Source organism: Sminthopsis crassicaudata, chromosome 4, assembly GCF_048593235.1.
Source record: "Sminthopsis crassicaudata isolate SCR6 chromosome 4, ASM4859323v1, whole genome shotgun sequence".
Lineage (NCBI taxonomy): Eukaryota > Metazoa > Chordata > Mammalia > Dasyuromorphia > Dasyuridae > Sminthopsis > Sminthopsis crassicaudata.
Window position 1 is genome coordinate 456,695,679 of NC_133620.1, and position 21,342 is coordinate 456,717,020.

Below are 21,342 nucleotides of genomic sequence, written 5' to 3' on the forward strand. Positions count from 1 at the left end.
GGGCTCCTAAGTTGATTACATCAAGCTAAGGATCCCATCAGTCAATCCATTCAACTGCTGACTTTGCCTCAAGTAAGATTCAAAATGGAAATGTCAGATGTTCTTTCTCCAGCTCCACCCCAAGCCATCAGCATCAAGAATCAACCACTTGTTTCCTTTGGACATCAAGCCAGATGCAAATTCTCAATGTTCTAGAACAGTAAGAGCTCATGCACAATTATCAAGCAGGAATCCCAGGAGGTCTTTAGGATCTTAAGAAAAGGTAACTCTGTTAAGAAATATAATAAAAATGCTAGGCAGCAGGGGGATAGATGTGTGTGTGTGTGTGAGAGAGAGAGAGAGACAGAGAGAGAGAGACAGAGTGAGAGAGACAGAGAGAGAGAGAGAGAGACAGAGAGACAGAGACAGAGAGACAGAGACAGAGAGAGACAGAGAGACAGAGAGAGAGAGACAGAGAGAGAGAGAGAGAGACAGAGAGAGAGAGACAGAGAGAGAGGGAGAATGAGCAAGAAAGCGAGATAGAGAGAAGAGTTTAAACATTCATCAATAAAGGGAAGCATTAGTTTTTATTAATCATGACAAGTATTACAGTAGGATGGTTTAATTTATAGTGTGTACACAAAAAAAGGAATATGGAAGAGGTAATGAGAGACTGCTCTTCTGAACTTGACCTGAGCAGGATTACTCAGTAGACATTGGTAACTGAAAAAGTCGTTGGATAGGCAAATCTTGGTAACACTATAGATAAAGCATAACCAAATTCCAAAAAAAATGTTCTCTGTGTTCCTTATGGACAAGACAGACACGGGGGTAAGAGCAATAGAGTTAAGTGGATTGAGATTTAGTTCAATGACTTAGACTCAAAGTCAATGGAGTGATGGTAACTTGGTAGGAAGTCTCCACTGGAATGCCTTTGTTCTATTTAACATTTTGATTAATGATTTTAAGCAGCATGCTTATCAGACTTTCAGATCATACAAAGTTAGGAAGAAGAACAAATACTAGTGGGAAAAGACAGCATCCAAAAGGATTTAGACAAACTAGAATGATGAGCTAATTTATTATGCTGAAACTTCAAAGATGCAATTATGTTGAGGTTCAAAAATCAACTTCACAAATACAATTTGGAAGATAATCAACAAGCACTTAATATGCACCTACTCTGTGCTAGGATTCTAAGTTCTGAAAATATAAAGGAACTTGAAAGACAATTTGGGTCCTCTGCTCCTGAAGAAGATTTGGTGGGAGGAAAGTGAGGCTAATGACTGCCTAATCAATATGAAATGCCAGCACAAAGTGGGTCACAAAATTAATAAGATCTCAGACTATACAAGGTGTCCCAAACATCTTAGTATAATTTTAAGTGATTGCAGATTAACTGAGTAACTTAGCCTATCAGTCTGGCTTGTCTAAACCATGTTGGATATGAATTTTTTCCAACAACAAGTTTGTTCTTCTTCCTAGCTTTGTGCAATATCCACATCTGACAAACCAGAAAAAGTAAAAACAGAGAAAGAAAACAATAGTATAGAACAATTTCCCTAACTAAGACTGATGCAAAAATTTTGATTAGAAGACTAATAAGGATCATATGCTCCATGTGGGAGTTATACTAGAATGTCTTAAAAATAAGTAAGAAAAAGAGGGAATAAAAAGAAAAGAATCTGGGGGCATACAGATAATCCAGAAGGCAACCAAGATGCTAAAGGGTCTTGAAATCATAGCCTATGAAGAGGAGACATAATAGCCATCCTTATAGATGCAGAGATGCCACAGGTGAACCATTAGACATGCTCTGCTTAGTTCTAAAAACAAAGGACAAAAACGTGAGATAAACAGACTTGAGCTTTGAATGTTATGTTTCAAAGGGGATACATTCCCCTTGATAAGGGGGCTTCATGTGGAGATTCCATGGCCAGTTGTCAAGAGTTCTATGGAATAGATTCTTTTCCAGGTGTAGAGTGAAGCACATAATATCTGATGTCCCTTCTGAATAAATATCTGAATGATACATCATTTTTAAAAACCAGAAAAAATATTTAAAAGCCATTGCAATGGGAAACTTTTTTGAACTCTGGACACTCTTTACATCGTGAAATATTCAAAGCTAAGTAGTGATACTGCAAGACAATCAGTGGCCCTAGAGTCAAAGCACAGGCTGCTAAGAGAAGCCAACTCCCCTGAATGGAAAATAAATGTGAATGGCACCCTCACCTGCAAGCCACATCAAGATTACAGTCTTTGTCAACGTAACACGGACTCTTCCCTCCGAGCTCTAGAGTCACAGGGGTCAAATGCTTGGCAGCAGCTTCCATGACAATCTTCCCAACGCCAGTACTTCCAGTATAGAGAATATGGTCAAATCTTTGCTTCAGAAGTTCCGTGGTCTCCTCAACGCCACCATTAATAACACAGTATAGCTCCTTAGAGGAAAAGATGAACCAGAACAAGCTGGGTTACCAAATCATCATAAGCTTCCCACATTCATTTTTTGTTGTTGTTGTTATTGAGGCGGTTGGGGTTAAGTGACTTGCCCAAGGTCACTCAGCTAGGAAGTGTCAAGTGTCTGAGACCTGAATGTAAAAACTCAGCTCTTCCTGATTCCAGGGCCGACACCACCTAACTGCCTCTCCCACATCCACTCTGAAAGACAACTTCCCATTTTACTAGGCTACAAAAGGTTTTAAGTTTTACTGCTGTAAAGGCAAGACTAAGGAGACAGACCGTGCTATCCCTTGTGTCACTGAGACTTTGGACACAGTACAGGTGAGCAGAAGGCATCCTGGGCCAGAGTCCTAAGATCGGTGTCAACATGTTCCTGGCCACCTGAGCCATGTGGCTACATGCTCAGACAAGGGCAAGATTGGACCTGATATGACAGGAGATCCAGATCTCATTCCAGATACTCTTAAAGTATTCCAGTTCCTTATACACTTATCTGATGGTATTGATTATTTCTGACTCAGTAAAGACTAAGTCTACTATGTCATAAGATTCTTAAGTTGGCAGAAAATCTTGCCAGGAAGAGGCTGGTACTCTTGAGCTTTGAGAAATTCACCAATCCTCAGAAATTTAGACATCACAGTCCTGGATAATCTGGTACCTTATGCAAAGGCTTGAAGAAAAGAAGTCATTCTTATAAGGAAACCATGTTTTGAAAGCTAGCCACTCTGGCTCAGGGTCTATTCTATGGCAGACATCCTCTGAAGTTTTGGAGTGGCAGTAAAACCTATACAAGTTTAGCAAAAGTGGACCCCGTAGCAATTGATATGTGTCCCCGAGCTAGGCTTGGGAGGGAGAGAAAATTAAAAATTGTTATTTGGAAGAAAAAATAAAGAATGCAAAAATAAAACCAAAAGCTGAACTCTGGAAAGATGAGTTAATTTAAAACAAACAAGCGAACAAAAACCACTAGAGAATAGCACTAGTTAAATGTAAGCTTTTTTTTAAAAGCTATTTCCAAAATATTCACTGCAGCTACAGAACTGTAAGAAGGAAAAATTCCACGAGGGGCACCTTTCGGGTCCATTAGGAACTTCTTTGTAGGAAGAAAAAAACAAATTCAAAACATTAAGTGATTCCCCAATACATGGTAACAGCTCTGGCCTCTGAAAGGAAGAGAATGGTAAAAAGAAGTTCGGCAAAGTGTGTGGCCAGGCTAGTGTTATTCTAGGCCAGAGAAAAGGATACAGCCCCCTAACCTGCATGCTTACAGAAAGAACTCAGTAATGCTGTTTCGTGCCCTTCAAGAAAGAGACCAGAGGTTTAACTTTCCTGCTTTTAAAAGAACCAGAAAACTATTCCTTAAGCATGATAAACACTAAGTTCCTATTTTGTGATTGGTTTAGAGAAAGAAGAGGGAGGAAGTCAAAGGTTAAAAGCCAGTAGGAGCCACAGGGAAAGAAAAGGCCAGAAAGGACAAGGTGAAGTTTAGCAGATTTTGATCTCACAGAATCCTATCACTTGTCCTATGGACTTTAGAGATTTATTATCAGTCAACTACTACCCTCTTATCTAAGTCAGCTCTTCAAAAGGCGCCACTTTGGAGAATCTGAGATAACTGGTTCCTGGTGAATGCCAGGAGCAGAGGCTCACCACACCTGGTCTCTGAATGGCAGCTCTACCAAAGGGAGCAACTGGATTGTTTCTGAGAACCAGATGAAATGGAACCACCAGACTGATTAGATGAGGGAAATTTTCTACTCCTTTTCCTTTTTTTTTAAGTCTTAAAATGAATTTTTATTGATATCTTTGTTTTTCACATGGCCAGAGTTTCTCCCAGTATCCCTCCTTCTTTTCCAAAAGTTATCCCATATACAAATGTTCTTAAAATTTATTTTTAATGTAATTATTAATTTAAAACTTAAAGACAAAAGAGAAAAAGAAAAAAAAACCATTGTCATGTGGATAAGAGAACACAAGGGAACATTCAAAATGTGAAATAATAAATTTGATTTCAAGAACTCATATATATAAAACATTGTACATTGTACTCAAAACTGTCCATCTTTGTTTTTTACTTTATTCTTTTTTCCCCCTTTCCTCTCTCCTCATTCCCAAAGCAGGCTACAATTAAGTATGGATATTTATATATATATCCATTTATATATGTTTATATAGATATCCATATATACATACATATATTCATATATACATGTATACACACACATACAAGTATGCACATATACACAGATATCTAGAATCATATACCTATATATACATAGACACTCATAGACATCTATGTAAGGTTTTATGATGCATGTTTGTTCTGTTTCTCTGAAGGTGGACAGCAGCATCTTCTTGTGTTTGTCTTTCCATATTTTTCTAAATCTACAAACTCATCATTTCTTACACTATAGCAATATTCTAAGCTTATACTATCTAGACCAGTGGTCCTCAAACTTTTTAAATAGGGGCCAGTTCACTGTCCCTCAGACTGTGGGAGGCCGGACTATAGTAAAAGCAAAAGCTCACACTCTGTCTCCGACCCTCGATCCATTTGCCATAACCAGCGGGCCGCATAAACGTCCTCAGTGGGTGCATCTGGCCCGCGGGCCGTAGTTTGAGAACCCCTGATCTAGATGTTTTAAGTAATCTAAAACAGTATTAATATAGTTAACATATTATATATTTTTCCTACTTTTCTCTTTTGATTGAATCTATATTAACTTTGAGATCAATGATTACTACCCCTGCTTTTTTTCCTAATTCTACTCATCATTATTATTTTTGTGTCTATCTCTGGTTCCTAATCCCTGCTGATTCTTCTACTTTATTTCTATCTGATACCCAGCCCACTGCCTCTCATTTAAAAATATCAAGGAAAACAAACCGCATAAATGACGGTTAGGAGCTCCTGGGGCTGATCTCTTAAGTTAAAACAATGTCATTTAGAATTTGGACTGTTTTGAAGTAGCTGTTTTCCTAGAAGAGCTGTGAGCAGGGACACCACGAGGCTCTCAGGTCCTGTAGTTGTTCGTCCCTGACCCCCAGCATGGACTTTGCTGCCCACTCTCACCCCCAGGCCTCTCAAGCCTCCCTCAGTGGTGCCTTGGTTTCAGGGCAGCGCCCTTTGCTTGATGATCAGGCCCACGCCGGCCCATCCGAGGCAGCTTCTCAAGAGTCTGTCCTGGGCCTTCTTTTCTCACCCTCCCTTCCAAGCACATCCATGGTGTGAGGGGCTTTGCACCAGCTATCTGCCCGACCTACAATGTTCCCCTATCTCACTTCTGACTCTTCTTCAAATTTCTCTTCTTCAAAGCTCAACTAAAGAACCATTTTCTGCATCAGGGATTTCCCTTTGGCAGTTTAGTGAAGGCTATGGAACCCTTTGCAGAATAATATTTGGAAGGAAGGAGTTATCAAAACATTAAAAAAAAAATTCAGTTTGCACCCCCAAGTTAGGTGTCCCTGTTCTACCTGAAGTCTTTCCTGATCCCTAGTGTGGCTACCTCCCTCTCAAGTTTACTTTGTAGCAGCTTGTATGTACTCTATATCCATTTATATATGTCCATGCTGTCTCTATTACTGGAATGACAAGTCCTTAAGGGAAGGAATTATTCCACTGGGTGCTTAAAAGAAGTTTGCTGTTGATGGCTATGACACATTCTGAGGGAATAATGGCAAAAGGTTGCAAAAGACTTTTCAAATTATGAACATCAAGGAGCCTTGCAGAAAGAAATCAATAGGTACAAATGGTCTGCCTGGTTCAACCACAAGCTGCACCGCACTATAGCCTTGTCTCTTGTCTAGTTCTCTGTTTAAAAGCAGATTGGGGCTTAGAGGAGGTGCAATTTGATTTCTGCCCCTATATACAAACAGACTGAGTAAACGTGACACAAAGCAAAATATATACAAACAAAAAAACAAGTTACATGGGGACCACAAGAGCATTAAGAGAAACATAACAGACTTCAGAACACGGATGGCTGATCAGCAGACCTAGAGACTAATATTAATAATAATGGGCTCTCAAGGAAGTGAGAATGCTAGCTCTAAGCAGAGGCACTCCACAGGCACAGAATGAGGAAGAGATTGGCTTGTTTTTTTACTTACAAGGCAAGAGAGGGAGGGGTGATAATTTTGAAAGCACTACTAAAACCTAAAATAAACATTTTTAAATCTGTATTAAAAAATAAAAACAAGGAGAAAATACTCACCTTATCTAAATACTGAGGGATGATTTTGGCCAAGAGCATGGCTGTCCTTTCACTTAGTTCTGATGGCTTTACTATGACTGCATTTCCTGGATGATACAAAGTATGGAAGAATCATATCTAATATCTAAGTAACTTCAACAGCTTGTAGGCTAATGTTGAACCGGGGGCACAGACTCTTCAACTACCTTTTTGCTAACTGTTACTCTACTTACCAACTGAAATGGTACGAATTCTTAAGAGAACTTTCACCTGTCTACTTTGTTTACCCCTCCAATACAGGTTTGGGAGGTTAGGGGGTTAGACTTGGTTAGGGGTTCCTGTATGTGTATATGAGAAGGGAATGTCCTAGTTCCTTACCCTAGCACCTCTCTGGAAAAGCTATAATACTCCATGTCACAAACTGACTGCTTCCTTCAAAAAACCTTCAGCAGTAGGGTCACTTATTCTATTTCAGTTTTTCTGTCTGCCTAATCTGACCGAATTAATCAAAATGTCTTAAAGAGTGAGCTTCGGGACAGCTAAGTGGTACAGTGGATAGAGCACCAGCCCTGAAGTCAGAAGGACCTGAGTTCAAATCTGACCTCAGACATGGAACCCGTCCTAAGAAAGTCACTTAACCCTACTTGCCTTAGCAAAAAAAAAAAAAAAAAAAAGTGAGTTTCAACTCTTGAATGTGAGGATCATAAAATTATTTCTATTATTATTATTATATTAAATGTTTGATCTGTTTGCTTAATTTATATACTTACATACCTGAGGTCCCATAAAAATTTCTCAGGCAAAAAGGGTCACGAGTGGAAAAAGTTTGCAAAGCCCTGGTACAGATAACATGGGTTTGAGGGGGCAGTGGTGAGCATTTCAAGGACAGGTAACTTATGTTTCTGCTCCTCAGGCCTTTTCATCATTTTAAAAAAATGTTAACTGGGAACAAGTTTTAATAATTTCCCAATTAACCTACTTTGTAGATTCTGCCTGTCAGGGCCAGAGGGCCTAATCTCTGAATTACTTCTCCATGATCTTGAACTTTCCTCCTAGAATTTTCAAAAAACACCAACCAGACAAATAGATCTGGCTGATAGATAGTAAATGGCTAAATTGTTCCTTAAGATATCATGTAAACTATAAAGTTCTTGGCACTTGTGAATCAGTACTTTTGGAGCACCGTACAATGTTTAATGTGGTAGCGAGTATAATAGTAATGAGAACAGAACTGACTTGCTCAAGACCTCTGATTCTTGCCAACTGGCACCAATCCTATTCTAATCACTCAATTTGTGGACTGACCTTAAGGGCTTTTTCAAATCCCATTGGTCTGAATCAGTGCGTATATTCCTCAAGAGCTTCGTAAAAAAGTCACTATGTCTAATTATAGCCCCCATCATGATTAAATATTGTTCATGAAAAGCAAAGACTAAGTGGCTGGCAAACATGAATCACTGGGAAAAAAATGATTCCACGTGACTTCATCAAAAATGATCCAATGGCTTCTACCTTTAAACTGAAAATAAAGTTGAGAGGATAGAAGTCTATTAAAAAAACTAAGGATGACATCATACCTGCTGCAATGGCTCCTATTAATGGCTGGATATTGAGGACAAACGGGTAGTTCCAAGCCCCGATAATCAAGACCACTCCAAGGGGCTCTGAGTGGATATAAGCCTCGTCCATCAGCGTCAGGAGAGTTTTCTTAGCTGGCTCTGGAGCAACCCACTCGGGAAGTTTCTCTATTACATGGTCAAGTTCCCCAAGGACGCTAACGACTTCTTGACTGTATGCGTTGAATTCACTCTATTACAATATAGAGTCATGGTGAAAGGAACAAGCAGACATAAGGGCAGCTCTAAGTCTCAAACAGGAAGTAGTCTGCTTGACAAACACCCCATCCTATTAATTAACGAACCACAACTAGTTTTGTTACTGTTTCATATATCCTGATAAATTTCTTTCTTGCTCATGCAATTCACCCGACCGCGAAAACCCTCTAATGTGTCTCCCACGCACGTCGTTTATACAAATTGGCCCCAAACCAAACTGGGCAAAAGTCCTTCTGAAATAGACTAGAGTGGGCGCCCTAGAACTTTCACAGTGAGCCCCGGCGGGGTTTCTTCACTCGTCCATAAGAGGCTGGGTAACTTTTATTCTCCGCCCCCTCTCTTTTCCTATTAAAGTGTCATCGGCAGCGAGGCAGGTTCTTTGTCTCCTCACCCCCTCCCCCTTTAACTGGGTCAGGACTGATTAGAGAGCTTCCTCCCGGGCCGCCAGGACCAGGGGGAAGGGGAAGACCTCGCGCTGGACTTCTCGGGAGGTGACCCTTGACCCGTCATTCTGCCCACTAGCCCACATGTCCCCGGCGGTGCTGGCGGAGAAGGGAGGGGCCGGGCCAAACTCCTCTTCCACGGCCGCCCTTCCATCTCTTTTTACGACAGCACAGACGTCCTCTTTCCCTTTCCTAAATGAAGTGAACTGCTGACTGGGAGAGAAAGGAAGAGTCTGCGCCGGGGATGGGGCATAGGGACGGGGGAGAGGGGGCCCGGAAATCACTGCACGCCATTGGCAGGGGCGGGGCTTCCTGCTTCCTCAGTCCCCTCCCCCCCTGCGGTCCCCGCCCCTCCCCCCACGGCGTCCCTCCCTCCGGTTACCTTGTGCAGGTCCTCGGCCAGCGCCGCCAGGATCTCCTTCTGGCACTCTTGCACCATCCTCTGCAAGGCCCGCAGCTGCTGCAGGCGGAAGGTCAGTGGCCGCGAGCGGCCCGTCTGGAAGGCCGCCCGGACCCGTAGCACCAGCTGCTCCATGGCGCCGCTCTGTACGAGACCGAAGCCGGACCGCGGAGTCCGGACAGGCGGGAGTCAGGAGAGGCCGGGCCGGAGGCGTGTCCTCTCCGGCCCTTCGCCTCGCCCTCCCCTTGGTCCTCCGGCGCTCCGCCTCTAGCTAGGGGGCGGGGCCCGAAGCCGCAGGTGCGAGGGAAGGGCGGGCTCGAGTCTGCCGGGCACCACTTACGGGCAAGCCCAAGGGGCGGGCCCCCAGCTTGTTTCTCTATTGGTTTGAAGCGGCCACGTGCTCGAGAAAGTATTCCTCGCTTCGCCCCGCCCCCGCCTTTGCCCTGGGGGTTCGCCGGTCCGGTCCCGGGATGTTTGTGGGGAAGTAGGGCTCCGACGTCACCGGGTCCCGCCTCATCCCAGGGGAAGGGGAGGAGTATCCCGAAGCTCTGACCCTTCTCCCTCCAGGCTCTCCCTCCCATCCAGCCTCTTGGCTGTGCGGATTGGGATTCCCCTGTGCCGGGGCAGCCCCGGTTCCCATCCTCTGGTCTTTCTAACCTGTGTAACCTGCCAAGTCCCCGCCTGCTTGTGCCTCAGTTTCCCCACTTGCAGGGCTAGGAGCTGGCTGCGCTGGCAGGAAGGACCTTCCAGCTCTAGAGTTAAAATCCTCGGTCCCAAATCGAACTCATCATCCTTCCCCAAACCCTTTCTGGACTTCCTGGGCTGCTCAGCCCTCGTGGACCCTCAGTCAAGCCATGCTGGCGGCTCGCCGGCCCCCAGCAGTCCCTTCCCCGTAACTCATCTCTGGGCAGGGCCTCTTTGCAATGGAGCCTCTCTGCATCTAGTCTTGTCTCCTCCAAGACACCCAAAGCACGGCCACTGGCTTCTGACCAAAGCTTTGGGAACTGCCTCATGGCCTGAGCAAAATTTAACATCAGCTGTCCCCTCCTGGTTATCAAGAGGAGCTCTGCAGAGGGACCCCGACTTTTACTTCCACAGCAGCATTTCTCAGGACTTCCAGATCACCCTGCTCCCCAAACACAGCATGCTATCTCCTGCCTCAGGACCCTCCTCAGCAGGCCAGAAAGGCCTTCCCTCTTCACCTAGGCCTATGTCCATTCCAGGCTCCTCCTCCTACAAAAAGCATTTCTGTTTCTCCCATTTTTCAGGGCACATATTTTTCCCACTGGAATGAAAAAACTTCTGGAGGGCAGGAATTGTTTCATTTGTCTCTGGTGTACAGAGGTTGGAACATGGCACAGAGTATACATTTTATAAATGGCTGCCAAACTGATCTGAAGGAAACTTAAGATAATCTAGTCTAAATCCCTACTTCAGGCCCAAAGAAGTGATCTTACTCAACTATTGGCAGGGAAGGCCCCAGTCCTAAAGGTGGAACCTAGCTGCTAATGGCTTTGCACAAAGCAATGAATGAGATTGAATCTCAGAGGAAAAGCTATGTTGGTATTTAGATTTACTATGCTGACTTGCACATAGGAAAAACATTCATTCATACCATGACAAAGTATCCTAAAGATGAGTCATAAAAAAGAGATCCAGGTAGTAAACAATTTAACCAGATGCTGTGCTTGTATTTCCCTGCAGAGCAATCAGCAGCACTCCAATGTCTGAAGTACAGCTTTCCCTGTCCCTGTGAGTGTCCAGAATGTGCTCCATTCTTGCCTTAAACAATTCTGGACACCCCAGAATGATTTCGCAAAATTAAGCCCATTTGCTGAAGCTTAGAGTATGGGACACATTTCAGTCTCTATAGAGCCACAAAACCTATTTCAGTTTAACACAGATCTGCTTTAAAAAATTGCCTCTGTTTAGTAGGCATGTATTCGTAAGTGTGTGATGTATGATTAACTTCTATATTCAAAGAATTGACCACAGAGCTCCTGGGAATACAAAGACAAAAATGGAAGTCATAGATTTAAAGGGAGGGCAGAGGATTTACAGAGGAGGAACCTATGGCCTCCAGAGAGGCTCAGTGGCTTCCTCAAGTCAACATAGGGGCCAGAGCTGGCCTGGAATTTGAATCCAGATTCTTTCCACTGTACTATCCAGACCCTGTGATCAAGAGGCTTATATTTTACTGGAGGATGTGCCTTGTATATGAAAGTAAAGAACCCTCACAATGGCCAGAGGAATGGTGAGGGTGATAGGCTTTTGGCAATTTTGCCAGTGGAGCTGGACTTTAGGGAAAATCACTCTGAGAGTGCAAGACGGGGAAGTTCATCCCAGACATGAGTGGGAGTGGACAGCCTGGAGGAGGGCAGAGCTGTGGCAATACGAGTTAGGTAATAGCTAGTCATGCAATCCATGGGAATCCGGAGGACATGAAGAGATTGGTTCCATCCCAATATTCACTACTTCTCTTTCCCAGTTCTCTTCATTTACAACATTGCCCACAGGGGGAATAGTCTGGTTATTTCCCTTTCCATTTTTTCCCATAAGTAACTTGATATCATCTCCAAATTTCACATCATCTGTCCATATTTACTAACTGGTCATTTTGTTTTTCCCTCCAAAAATCAAAGTTCCATATTTATTGATCTCCCTTGCTTTAAGTCCCAAATAAAACCCTACCTTCTTCAGGAAGCCTTCTCTAATCCCTTCTAACTCTAGGGCCTTTCCACTGTTAGGTATTTCCTATCTATCCGGGCTAGAACTTGCTTGTAGATATTTACTTGCATGTTGTCTTCCCCATTAAATCATAAGCTCCTTGGGAGCCTTTTTGTATCCCCAATGCTGAGCACAGTGCCTGGTACATAATATAATTAATAAATGTTGACTGACTGACTGAATGAATGAGTGCCAAACTCCTTCACTCTAGAATAGATCTATATAGATCATTCAAAGAATGACAGATTATCTCTGTCATTTTACCCATAGAAAAAGGAGGCCTCCAAGGATGAAATGGCTTCATCCGTGTCTCATAAGTGGTAAATAGCTGGACCTGGATTCCAAAGAAAGGATTTTATCCATTGCACCAAGTTACCTTCCTTCCCAGAACCCCTTTTCTAGCCAGGAGACAAAAGAATGAATATGACCACATTTGTTTTCAGCAACATAGACTTGGAATTGATTACAAAGTCACAGATTTGGAGCTGAGAGTGTCTTCAGAAGTGATTAGCCCATTTTATAGATGAAGAAATTGAAGCCCAGAGAAATTAAATGAGTTGCCTAAACAAAGATTAAAGGTCAAAGGAGGTATTTGAACTTTGATCCTTTTATTCCCAATTCCTATTTTTACTGCCCCAGATTTGACTTGTTCAATTGACTAATTGTGAGACTCACAATCAAAGATTTTTAGATATTAGGATATCATGCAGAGAAAACCATGAAAAAAAGAGCAATCTTTGGTTTGACTATTTTTTTACAACTCCATACAAGGGAGGAAAAAGTCTAAGGGTGGCCCTGCATTCTGGAAACACAGCTGTTAATGTAATTTACAGCATTATTTTTACATAAAGCATCCAATATTTTTCTTATTAAAGAAGTTAAAGTGGAGGGACTCATTTGAACATAACTAGGAAACTCCCCTCCTACTTCATGATGACCTTTTAGTTCAAGGAGGCTAGTTTTAGCCATAGGATTGTGATTTCACCTACAGCTCTTGCTTTTAGAAAATCAAAACATTAATGAATTCACTTAAAGGATTAACGAAGATAATGAGTCAAAAAAGAATCAGAAAAAGAAATTACCTTCAACAGAATTTCCAGGTCAAGTCCACAGCCACAATGAACACAAACAAAATGAAGCTCCTCTGATTAGCACTAATATAAAGGCCCTCCCAGGAAAGTTGGACCCAAGCCCAGTACCTTTGTACCGTATTATTCAGATAAAATGGTAGAGCCTTTTTAACTCTGCTTGCCACATCACTCGTCACTCTCTTCTCCAGAACATCAACTCTGCAAACATTCACTGAACCAACTATGTGGCAAAGTTGTATTGGCTACTATTCTAAACTTTAACCTTCTTCGCCTCTTTGCCCTTTCCTAGTTTTTCTTTCTCTTAGCTTCCATTCTAGTATAAGCATACTACAGATAGTATGTAACTATCCGTGATTGTAACGTGCCCTCCTGGCAGTTACAATTACTAGTCTGCCCTAGGCCCAACACAGTACTTTTGACCACTGACCTTTGCAGTGTCAACTCTACCCGGCTCACCTCCTCTGAGGCCTTCAAAGGTCTCTGGCCACGATCTCTTGAATCTATAGCTTAATAACCGATAGCGCACTCAAGAACAGCCACGTGTAATCTTAAAAGCCTTTATTATACTTACTCACATAATGCCCTGACTTGATGCCCTGACTTGTTGGTTCCCAAGTGAACACCTGGTCAGAAGACCCACGTGTTCACTACCAAAACCCTTACCTCTTTTGGCTACCCATCTTGGCTTGGCCACCCAGGCTAGGGAGCCAGGGTGAAGAGCGCCAGGTTAAAGAGAGCGACTGCTGCCTACAGTGGGCTTATAAAGAGCCTGTGAGGTCACACACACAGCCCATCAGCGAGAGAGTCACCCGTTACAAAGCTATCTCAATGTGGCCAAGATCCCACCTACAAGGCAGTCCTAATATCCACAGAAATTACTTCCTGGGGGACTCAAATCTCCTGTTGCGCTGTGGCGCCGCCCATTTAAAGGGCTCTTACATGTGATCATACTTTTTGATGTTCCATCTGTTGCAACCTGAGAAGTAGCTTCCACCCAGAACTCCATCTTGTGCCAGTACAAGCATTCTACATCTTTCTTATCATCATCATCATCAACAGACATTTCTTCCTATACAAGGGATTGAGTACTCTGGAGATATCCCTGGCTCTGTAGAGAAATGTAGGTTCAGATCTCCACTTAGGATGAATGGATCCTAGTAAGCATTTTTATGATCTGAAGTGAGTCCTTTAACTTCCCCAGCTCTTCCTTTCTGGAAAATTGTTGTATATTCTTCACCCTCAAAAACCAAACATAGCGTGCAAGTGAACTGGATTTGAGTGAGGGAGTGCTGTGCAAGGTCACCTGCCTCACTTATCTCTCTAGAGTCATCCGGGTCCAGTGGCCAGATCTAGATCAAGACAACTGGCCCTGGATGCAGTGGGAGACTTTTTAAGCGAAGATCTTTAATAGGTGTCAGTTTGACTGAGGCAACACTCCTTCAGTGATTAAGGCTAGGTAAGAAATGAGGCAGAGAATGACTTTTTTTTTTTTAATTAGTCAAAAAAAAAAATCAATCTGGGAGGGGAAAAATCTCAGGGTTTCTGTCAAAACAGAAATAATTCCTGCTTATGTTCGCTAGAAACCAATCAGGACCCAAATAAAAAATTAGTGGGAATTGGCCTGGAACTTTCTGTTGACCAATAAACAATAGCCAGAGTGATGTGGTTTTAAGTCAGGGTCCTTAAGAAATATAGTCTTTGAATTCTAATATATCTTTTTACATTTCAGGGATCAAAATGTATTTTCCTTTGGGTGGAACACAATTTAATACTAAACAGCTTAAAAATGGGGATGCTGAAATTTATTTCAACTTATCTGCTTCTAGGTATATGATAATCAAGCCAAGAATTGGAAGAGAACTTAAAAGTCAGTCTGACTAAGTCTCTCCTTCCCCATATGAAGCACAAATTCTCCACATAATATCCAAAAGTGATAATATAACCCCCATTTGAATACCTTAAATGGCAGGAAACTCATTACCATTCAAGGTAGACCATTCCATTTTTGAACAACACTTTTGGACAGTTTGGAAGTTTGTTCTACCACTCCCAGTAACTTCTCATCTATTCTGTCCTATGGAGCCAAATGAAGCAAATTTTAAAATAAGATCCACTCTCATCAGGGTCAAAGTAATAAAAACATTAAGAACTGTATATTTTCATGACAACAACAGGATTATATGATGATCAGTTCTGATGGACGTGGCTCTCTTCAACAATGAGATGATTCAGACCAGTTCCTGTAGTGTCTAAGCTAGCTCCCTGAAGGGCTCAGAATCAGCCAGAGTTGCCCCATGTTGGGCGCCAAACTATAAAGTTCTGTTGTCTCTAGATTGTAGATCGTTCTCTGGGAGCAGATTTCTTTTCTGTTCCTTTTAAAGGTGTGAACTAAAGGTTTGAATTCTGAGCTAGAGAATTGCTAAGTACCGACTTTCCACCTAGTAAGGAACCTAACAAGTTCCAATGATCTTGTGGTGAAGGGAACCATATACACCCAGAGAGAGCACGGTGGGAATTGAGTGTAAATCACATTAGGATTTTCACTCTTTTTTGTTGTTGTTTGCTTGCATTTTATTTTCTTTCTCATTTTTTCCAGTTTGATTTGATTTTTCTTGTGCAGCAAGAGAATCATATAAACATGTATGCACCATGTTTAACATATATTGGATTACTTACCATTTAGGGGAGGGAATGGGGGAAGAAGGGAGACACAAAGTTTTACAAGGTTAATGTTGAAAAATTATCCAAGCAAAGTTTTGAAAATAAAAAGCTTTAAAAAAAAAGAAAGAAAGAAAGAAAGAAAGAAAGAAAGAAAGAAAGAAAGAAAGAAAGAAAGAAAGAAAGAAAGAAAGAAAGAAAGAAAGAAAGAAAGAAAGAAAGAAAGAAAGAAAGAAAGAAAGAAAGAAAAAAAAAAAGAATTGGACATTTTCTAAATGATAGGCCTAATATTATGAGAAAGAGCTTAATGAAAAGAGCCTCACATGTAAATGACCCACATTCGGCACCAAGAAAAAAAAAAAAAGGACAAAAGACTTCAAGTAAGTGGACTTTGGGTGACATCTTGTGGAATGAAGTGGAAATGAAGTGCTCAGTTCCTGCTTCTACTACTGAATGGTGCTGGACGTTAACACAGGGCTTTCTTTTGGATTTAGGTCGGACTTGAAGGTGCCTTAGATCCCTACTGACTCTCAAATTCCATGATTTTGTGAATATAATTAAATATTCTGATGCCACGAAAATCGACAAATATGAAGAAAAGAAATATGGTGATTCATATGAACTGATACAGAATGAAATAAGCAGAACTATAAGAACAAAGTATACAACTTCAGCAATTCAAATAAAAAAGACCAATAAAAGAAAACCAAAATGAGTAAAGAAATACCTCTCCTCTCAGTAAAGAAATCAAGAACAACAAGAGTAAAATATGGCATACACAATGTCAGATCTAGTCACTGTATCAGTTATCTTAATTATATTTCCTTACTACAAGGGAAAGTTTAATCCTAGGGCTTGGAGCAAAGGTACATAGCACAAAAATTAGGAATAAGCATAAAAATCATCAATAAAATTTACTTAAAAAAAGACATATCTGGTTCTATTCAGCACATTTTCACATCATGCCTTTTCTTCTGGGAGAGTCTTCCAAAATGGAAAGCTGGGACATGCTCAATGGCACATAATTCATAAACGTTGGGTTCGGAAAACTCTGTTCTTTCGACATTTCCACCACTGTGCCTTTCATACTGGTATATACTATGTGGGGAGAAGTAGGAAAGGCAATGGGAGAGTTCCCTACCCAATTTCCTCCGGGGTTTGAACCCTTAGCTTTCACCCTCCTCCATACTGAATCTCATTTAAAGACCACTCCAAAAAGATTCCACCTTGAGTTCAAAATTCACTCAGCTGCTGTTCTTCTGGCCCCACTCAGAACACTCACAGCCTCTGCCATCAACCACAACCACACCTTGATAAACACAGAATCCTATCTCTGTGGACACCCACTACTCCCACACAATCACAACTGGAGCTGCCCAGACAAAATCCCAAACTGGTAAACCAGCATCCCACTATTTCCCGACCTTCCTAGATACTCCTTTCAGAGCTGTAATCCCTTGTTTACCCAACCAAGCTATCATTGTATGGAGAAGTGGAAATGGAGTCTTTCCTTCTGCTCTTAGTCCAGAGAAAGCCCTAAAACTCAGAACAGCTTGAGACAAATACTAAAAAAGAAAGGCAATCTGGAACAAGGCTCAGGGGGGTGGCAGACATCTGACCAACTCTGAGGAGGAGAAAAAAAGAGATCACAAGGAGCCAGCAACTAGATTTCTACACCAGGCTTTCTTAAACAATGACCAAAGGCAGTTACTGGTTGTATTAGGGTTCTTATACTGGGATTTGGGATTGTTGTGAATCAAAATGGGGAGCCAAACTAGCTAACTGAGTAAAAGGACGAGTAGCTTCAAACAATAGAAGAAGGCAGAGAACATCCCTGTAAAAAGACAAGAAAAGTTTGATGTGGGCAGAATATCTCAAGGATCATAAAACTCCAAGGCCCCCAGGAAGGTAAAGTGGGAAGGAGCCAAAGAGGGAAGGAAAGGATAATTCAGAGATTTGGGGAGCTAGAGGACCTAAGAGTCTTGCCATAGAATGCCTTTCCTTGTATAGGTATCATGGTGTTTCTGACCAAGGGAAAATTTGTGGCTTGGATATGAATTCTTCCATTTCCCTTGCTGCCTCTTCCCACATAGAGAAGAGACAATTTGCCATGGTAGGTAACTATAGAGCAATAAACGCTCCCAGCAAAAGTGACTCAGAACTGATCAGATCAATTAGGCGATGGGAATTCCCCAGTGATCTGGAGAATATGCTGAATGTTCCTATCAATGCCAAGCAACAGCTGCATGTGCACAAACAGATGGGCCTTCCTCTTATCTGAGGTGCAAGGGCTGGAGGAAAGCCTCTCTGTTCTTCAGGTTCAACGAGAGTCTGTTAAGAGCCAAAGACCATGCTAGGTGCTAGGGATACTGAAGAGGAGATTTTCTCCTTTAAGGATTTTTAGAGTTTTGGGGTCCCCTCTTCCATACAAAGTCAAAAATGAAATAGCCCCTCTCCTCAAGGAACTTACAATCTAAGGGTGTGGGGGACATGTACATAAAACTTAAATATGAATATTTATCAAATCATTTTAGTGGAGAGAGAAGAGGCTATTAGCAACAGAAAGATTAGGATATAGGCTTCCTATAGAAAATGGTCCTTGAGCTGCATTGAAAAGGTGGGCATAGAATGCATTTCCAAATCTGAGACAGTCTGTGCAAAGGCCTCATATTGGAAAGAAGGAATGTGTGAAGGATATAAATATATCTATACATATATAAATTATGCAAATAATATATATTTATATATCCTTCACATATATTATGCAAATAATATATATATATTATATATACAAATAAATATATTTATTTGTATATATAACATGTATAATGATATAAATTACATATATATATACACCTATATAAAAATTATATACAGTGTATTGAAGCATACTAGTTTTTCTTTCTTCTCTTTCTTGTGTTTTTTCTCTTTTTTTGTCTTTTCTTTCACTAATATGGAAATGTGTTTAAAATGATTGTACATGTATAACCTCTATCAGATTGCTTGCTGTCTTGGAGAAGGAGTAAGAAAAAAATTTTGGAACTCAAAATCTTACAAAAGTCAATGTTAAAAAATATCTTTACATATAATTGGAAAAAATAAAAATTATATTAGAGAAAATAAAATATATACATAATATACACACACACATATATGCGTGTATATACATATACATGAGGAATAGCAAGAAAACTGTTTCATTGGGCTTCAGAAGGGGCTGGAGCCAGAGACAAGGGGGAATCACTATGGTTTAGACTTTAATTTTAGGAAAATCTCTGTAGAGGATGAACTAAAAAGGACAGGATGCAAGGAAGTTATTGTAACATATAAGCAGGAGATGACAAGGGTTGGACCAAAGGTACAGCCGTGTGAATTTTGAAAGGGTTTAGTGGGGCCCTGGCAACTGAATGGCTATGGAGAGAAATAGAAGAGAGCAGAGGAAGACTCCAGGATTGAGAGTGATCTCTCAATAGGAAAAGGGCAGTTAGAAAGAAGGTAGGGATTTAGGGGAAAGATCATGAGTTTTCTTTGGCAAATTTTGAATTTAAGATGCCTATGGAACATAATAGAAAGAATTGTCAGAATAAAGTGTTTCTTGAAAAGAATAAAAGAAATATTGTAAAAGGAAAGACAAGGGGAAAAAGAATCTCAGAGGAGAGAGATGGGAGAGAAGGGTGGAGGAATACGACACGGAAAAGAATAAGAAGAAGGACTGATATTCTTTGGAAAGACGTAACAAACAGGTGAGATGCTCTACCTATAGAGAGCAGAACTGGATTCCCTGAGGAAGAAAGCATCCTTTTGTACTTTGAGGAATGAAGGTGGGGACTTGTAGATGTTTCCAGGTCCCCCAGGAGGAAAGCCATTCAGTATTAAAAGACAAGCTGTGGTTTGGGGCAACTCCATGTAAAGGGAAGTAGAATTTTCTCCAGCATGGATATTTGGTGGCGGAAGTGGATGGCAGTCTCCTGAGATTTAGTAAATTTGATAATCAATATCCATTTCTAGTGATTTATGCAAGGAATTCATATCACTAGAAGAAACTTTAAAAGCACGGTTATGGGGTATTAAATTCTAGACAAGAGCTTAAGACGATGATAATATAGGCAGTCTTTTCATGTGCTACCCCTTGAAAGTGGTACCAGTTCAGAAAAGAAATAAAATTAAGAAAATAAAAATGACTTAAAGAAGTGGTACCTGAATAATGGAAGTTAAATTTCTGGACCACAATTTAAATTATAGAAATGATGGGAGTTTGGTCAGAGATTAAGTGCATTTGATAAAGGCCACTAAAAAGTAATTGCTTAAATACTTGCAAAGCAACTATCAATTAAAGAAGACTGTCAATTAAAAATGGGGGAGGAATAAGACCGACCTGATCAATTGATTGATCTACCTACTTATCTGTCTACACCTAATAATATAGATAATACAGAAGGTAGCAGGTTTGATCCACATACTAAGTGATTCTAAGGAGCAACTATCCCAGAAGAGAGGAATTAATAGGAGTCCATTACCTTCAGATGTCTGCACAAATGCAGTTTATCGGCAATAAAAAGTTAACCTAGAGTTTTTAAAGGAAAATGGTACTTCAATTAATGAAACTAGGTAGGCTGTGACTCATGACTGAATTATAATTATGCATAAATATATCCTACTCAAAAGAAACAACCAATTAGATAAAAAGGGTGGCAGATTAGAATTATATATTAATAACCTCTTCACATGAAGAAACATGAGAAACTTGATGGAAAACATTTGATTGAAGACCAGTGAATCAAAAACAAGTGTATTTGAGATAGTACTGTAGCCCTCTGGACCAAAAGTTCAGAAGTGAACTTTGACTTTGGAAAACAAAATGCTAATCTAGATTCGGAATTTACATCCAACAGGCACAGACATAAAGGGAGGTGAATATAAGTTTATTATTGCTCAGAACTTTGATTCAAACAAGGCATAAGGGAAGAGGAAACATGTAATAGAGAAACAACACACAACTTAACAGGTACCATTTTCACTATATTAGCAAAAAGATAAACAGGAAGCATACATCATCAATTTGGGAAACATCAACTCCTGAGCTTTCTGACTGGGGGAGCCCCAAATCATGCAGCCAACCCAAGTGAACCCTGAAGAGGGAAACAAATCTCAGGCAAGGCATCCCTTCTTGAGGGAAGCTCCCAAGTCTCTATTCCACTGGGGGATTTCTATATTCTGAGAACAAAAAAGGCCCTATGCCAAGTTTATTATATGATATATGACCTCCTGGACAAAATAGTTTCCCAGATATGGGGCCTTCCATCCAGGGGACTAGTTTATTCATTCCTTTAAGGCAGCTGGTCTCACTCAGGGAACTGGCGAGATTTCCAGGGTGAAACACATGGCAAAGCTCAAAGGAAGGTCTTAAATCAAGCACAAGGAAAAGTTGCCCGCTCTTCTGGTGCCTCCTGGTATCTTTACCAAATAATTGAAAGCATGTTCTCATATTCCCAGTACAAGGTTTTCCAAAGGGAGCTGACTGATATCCATGGAGATTCCTTACAATCACAG

General features: G+C 41.1%; 1 protein-coding gene across 5 annotated transcripts in view; it reads right to left on the minus strand.

The window, feature by feature from the left end:
- ALDH3A2 (aldehyde dehydrogenase 3 family member A2) overlaps positions 1–13,209 on the minus strand; it is a 38,509-nt gene extending 25,300 nt beyond the window's left edge. For 3 of the 5 annotated variants that reach the window (XM_074263917.1, XM_074263916.1, XM_074263914.1), the window contains exons 1-4: positions 9,299–9,652; positions 8,216–8,447; positions 6,660–6,745; positions 2,215–2,423 (exon numbers count right to left, since the gene is read on the minus strand). In XM_074263917.1, coding sequence (XP_074120018.1) covers positions 2,215–2,423; positions 6,660–6,745; positions 8,216–8,447; positions 9,299–9,451 — 680 coding nt within the window. In that variant the 5' untranslated portion in view covers positions 9,452–9,652. Of the gene's footprint in view, positions 1–2,214; positions 2,424–6,659; positions 6,746–8,215; positions 8,448–9,298; positions 9,653–13,125 lie in introns of those variants that run through there. The other 2 variants (XM_074263918.1, XM_074263915.1) reach the window with 2 other exon arrangements.
- Positions 13,210–21,342: the final 8,133 nt, after the last annotated feature.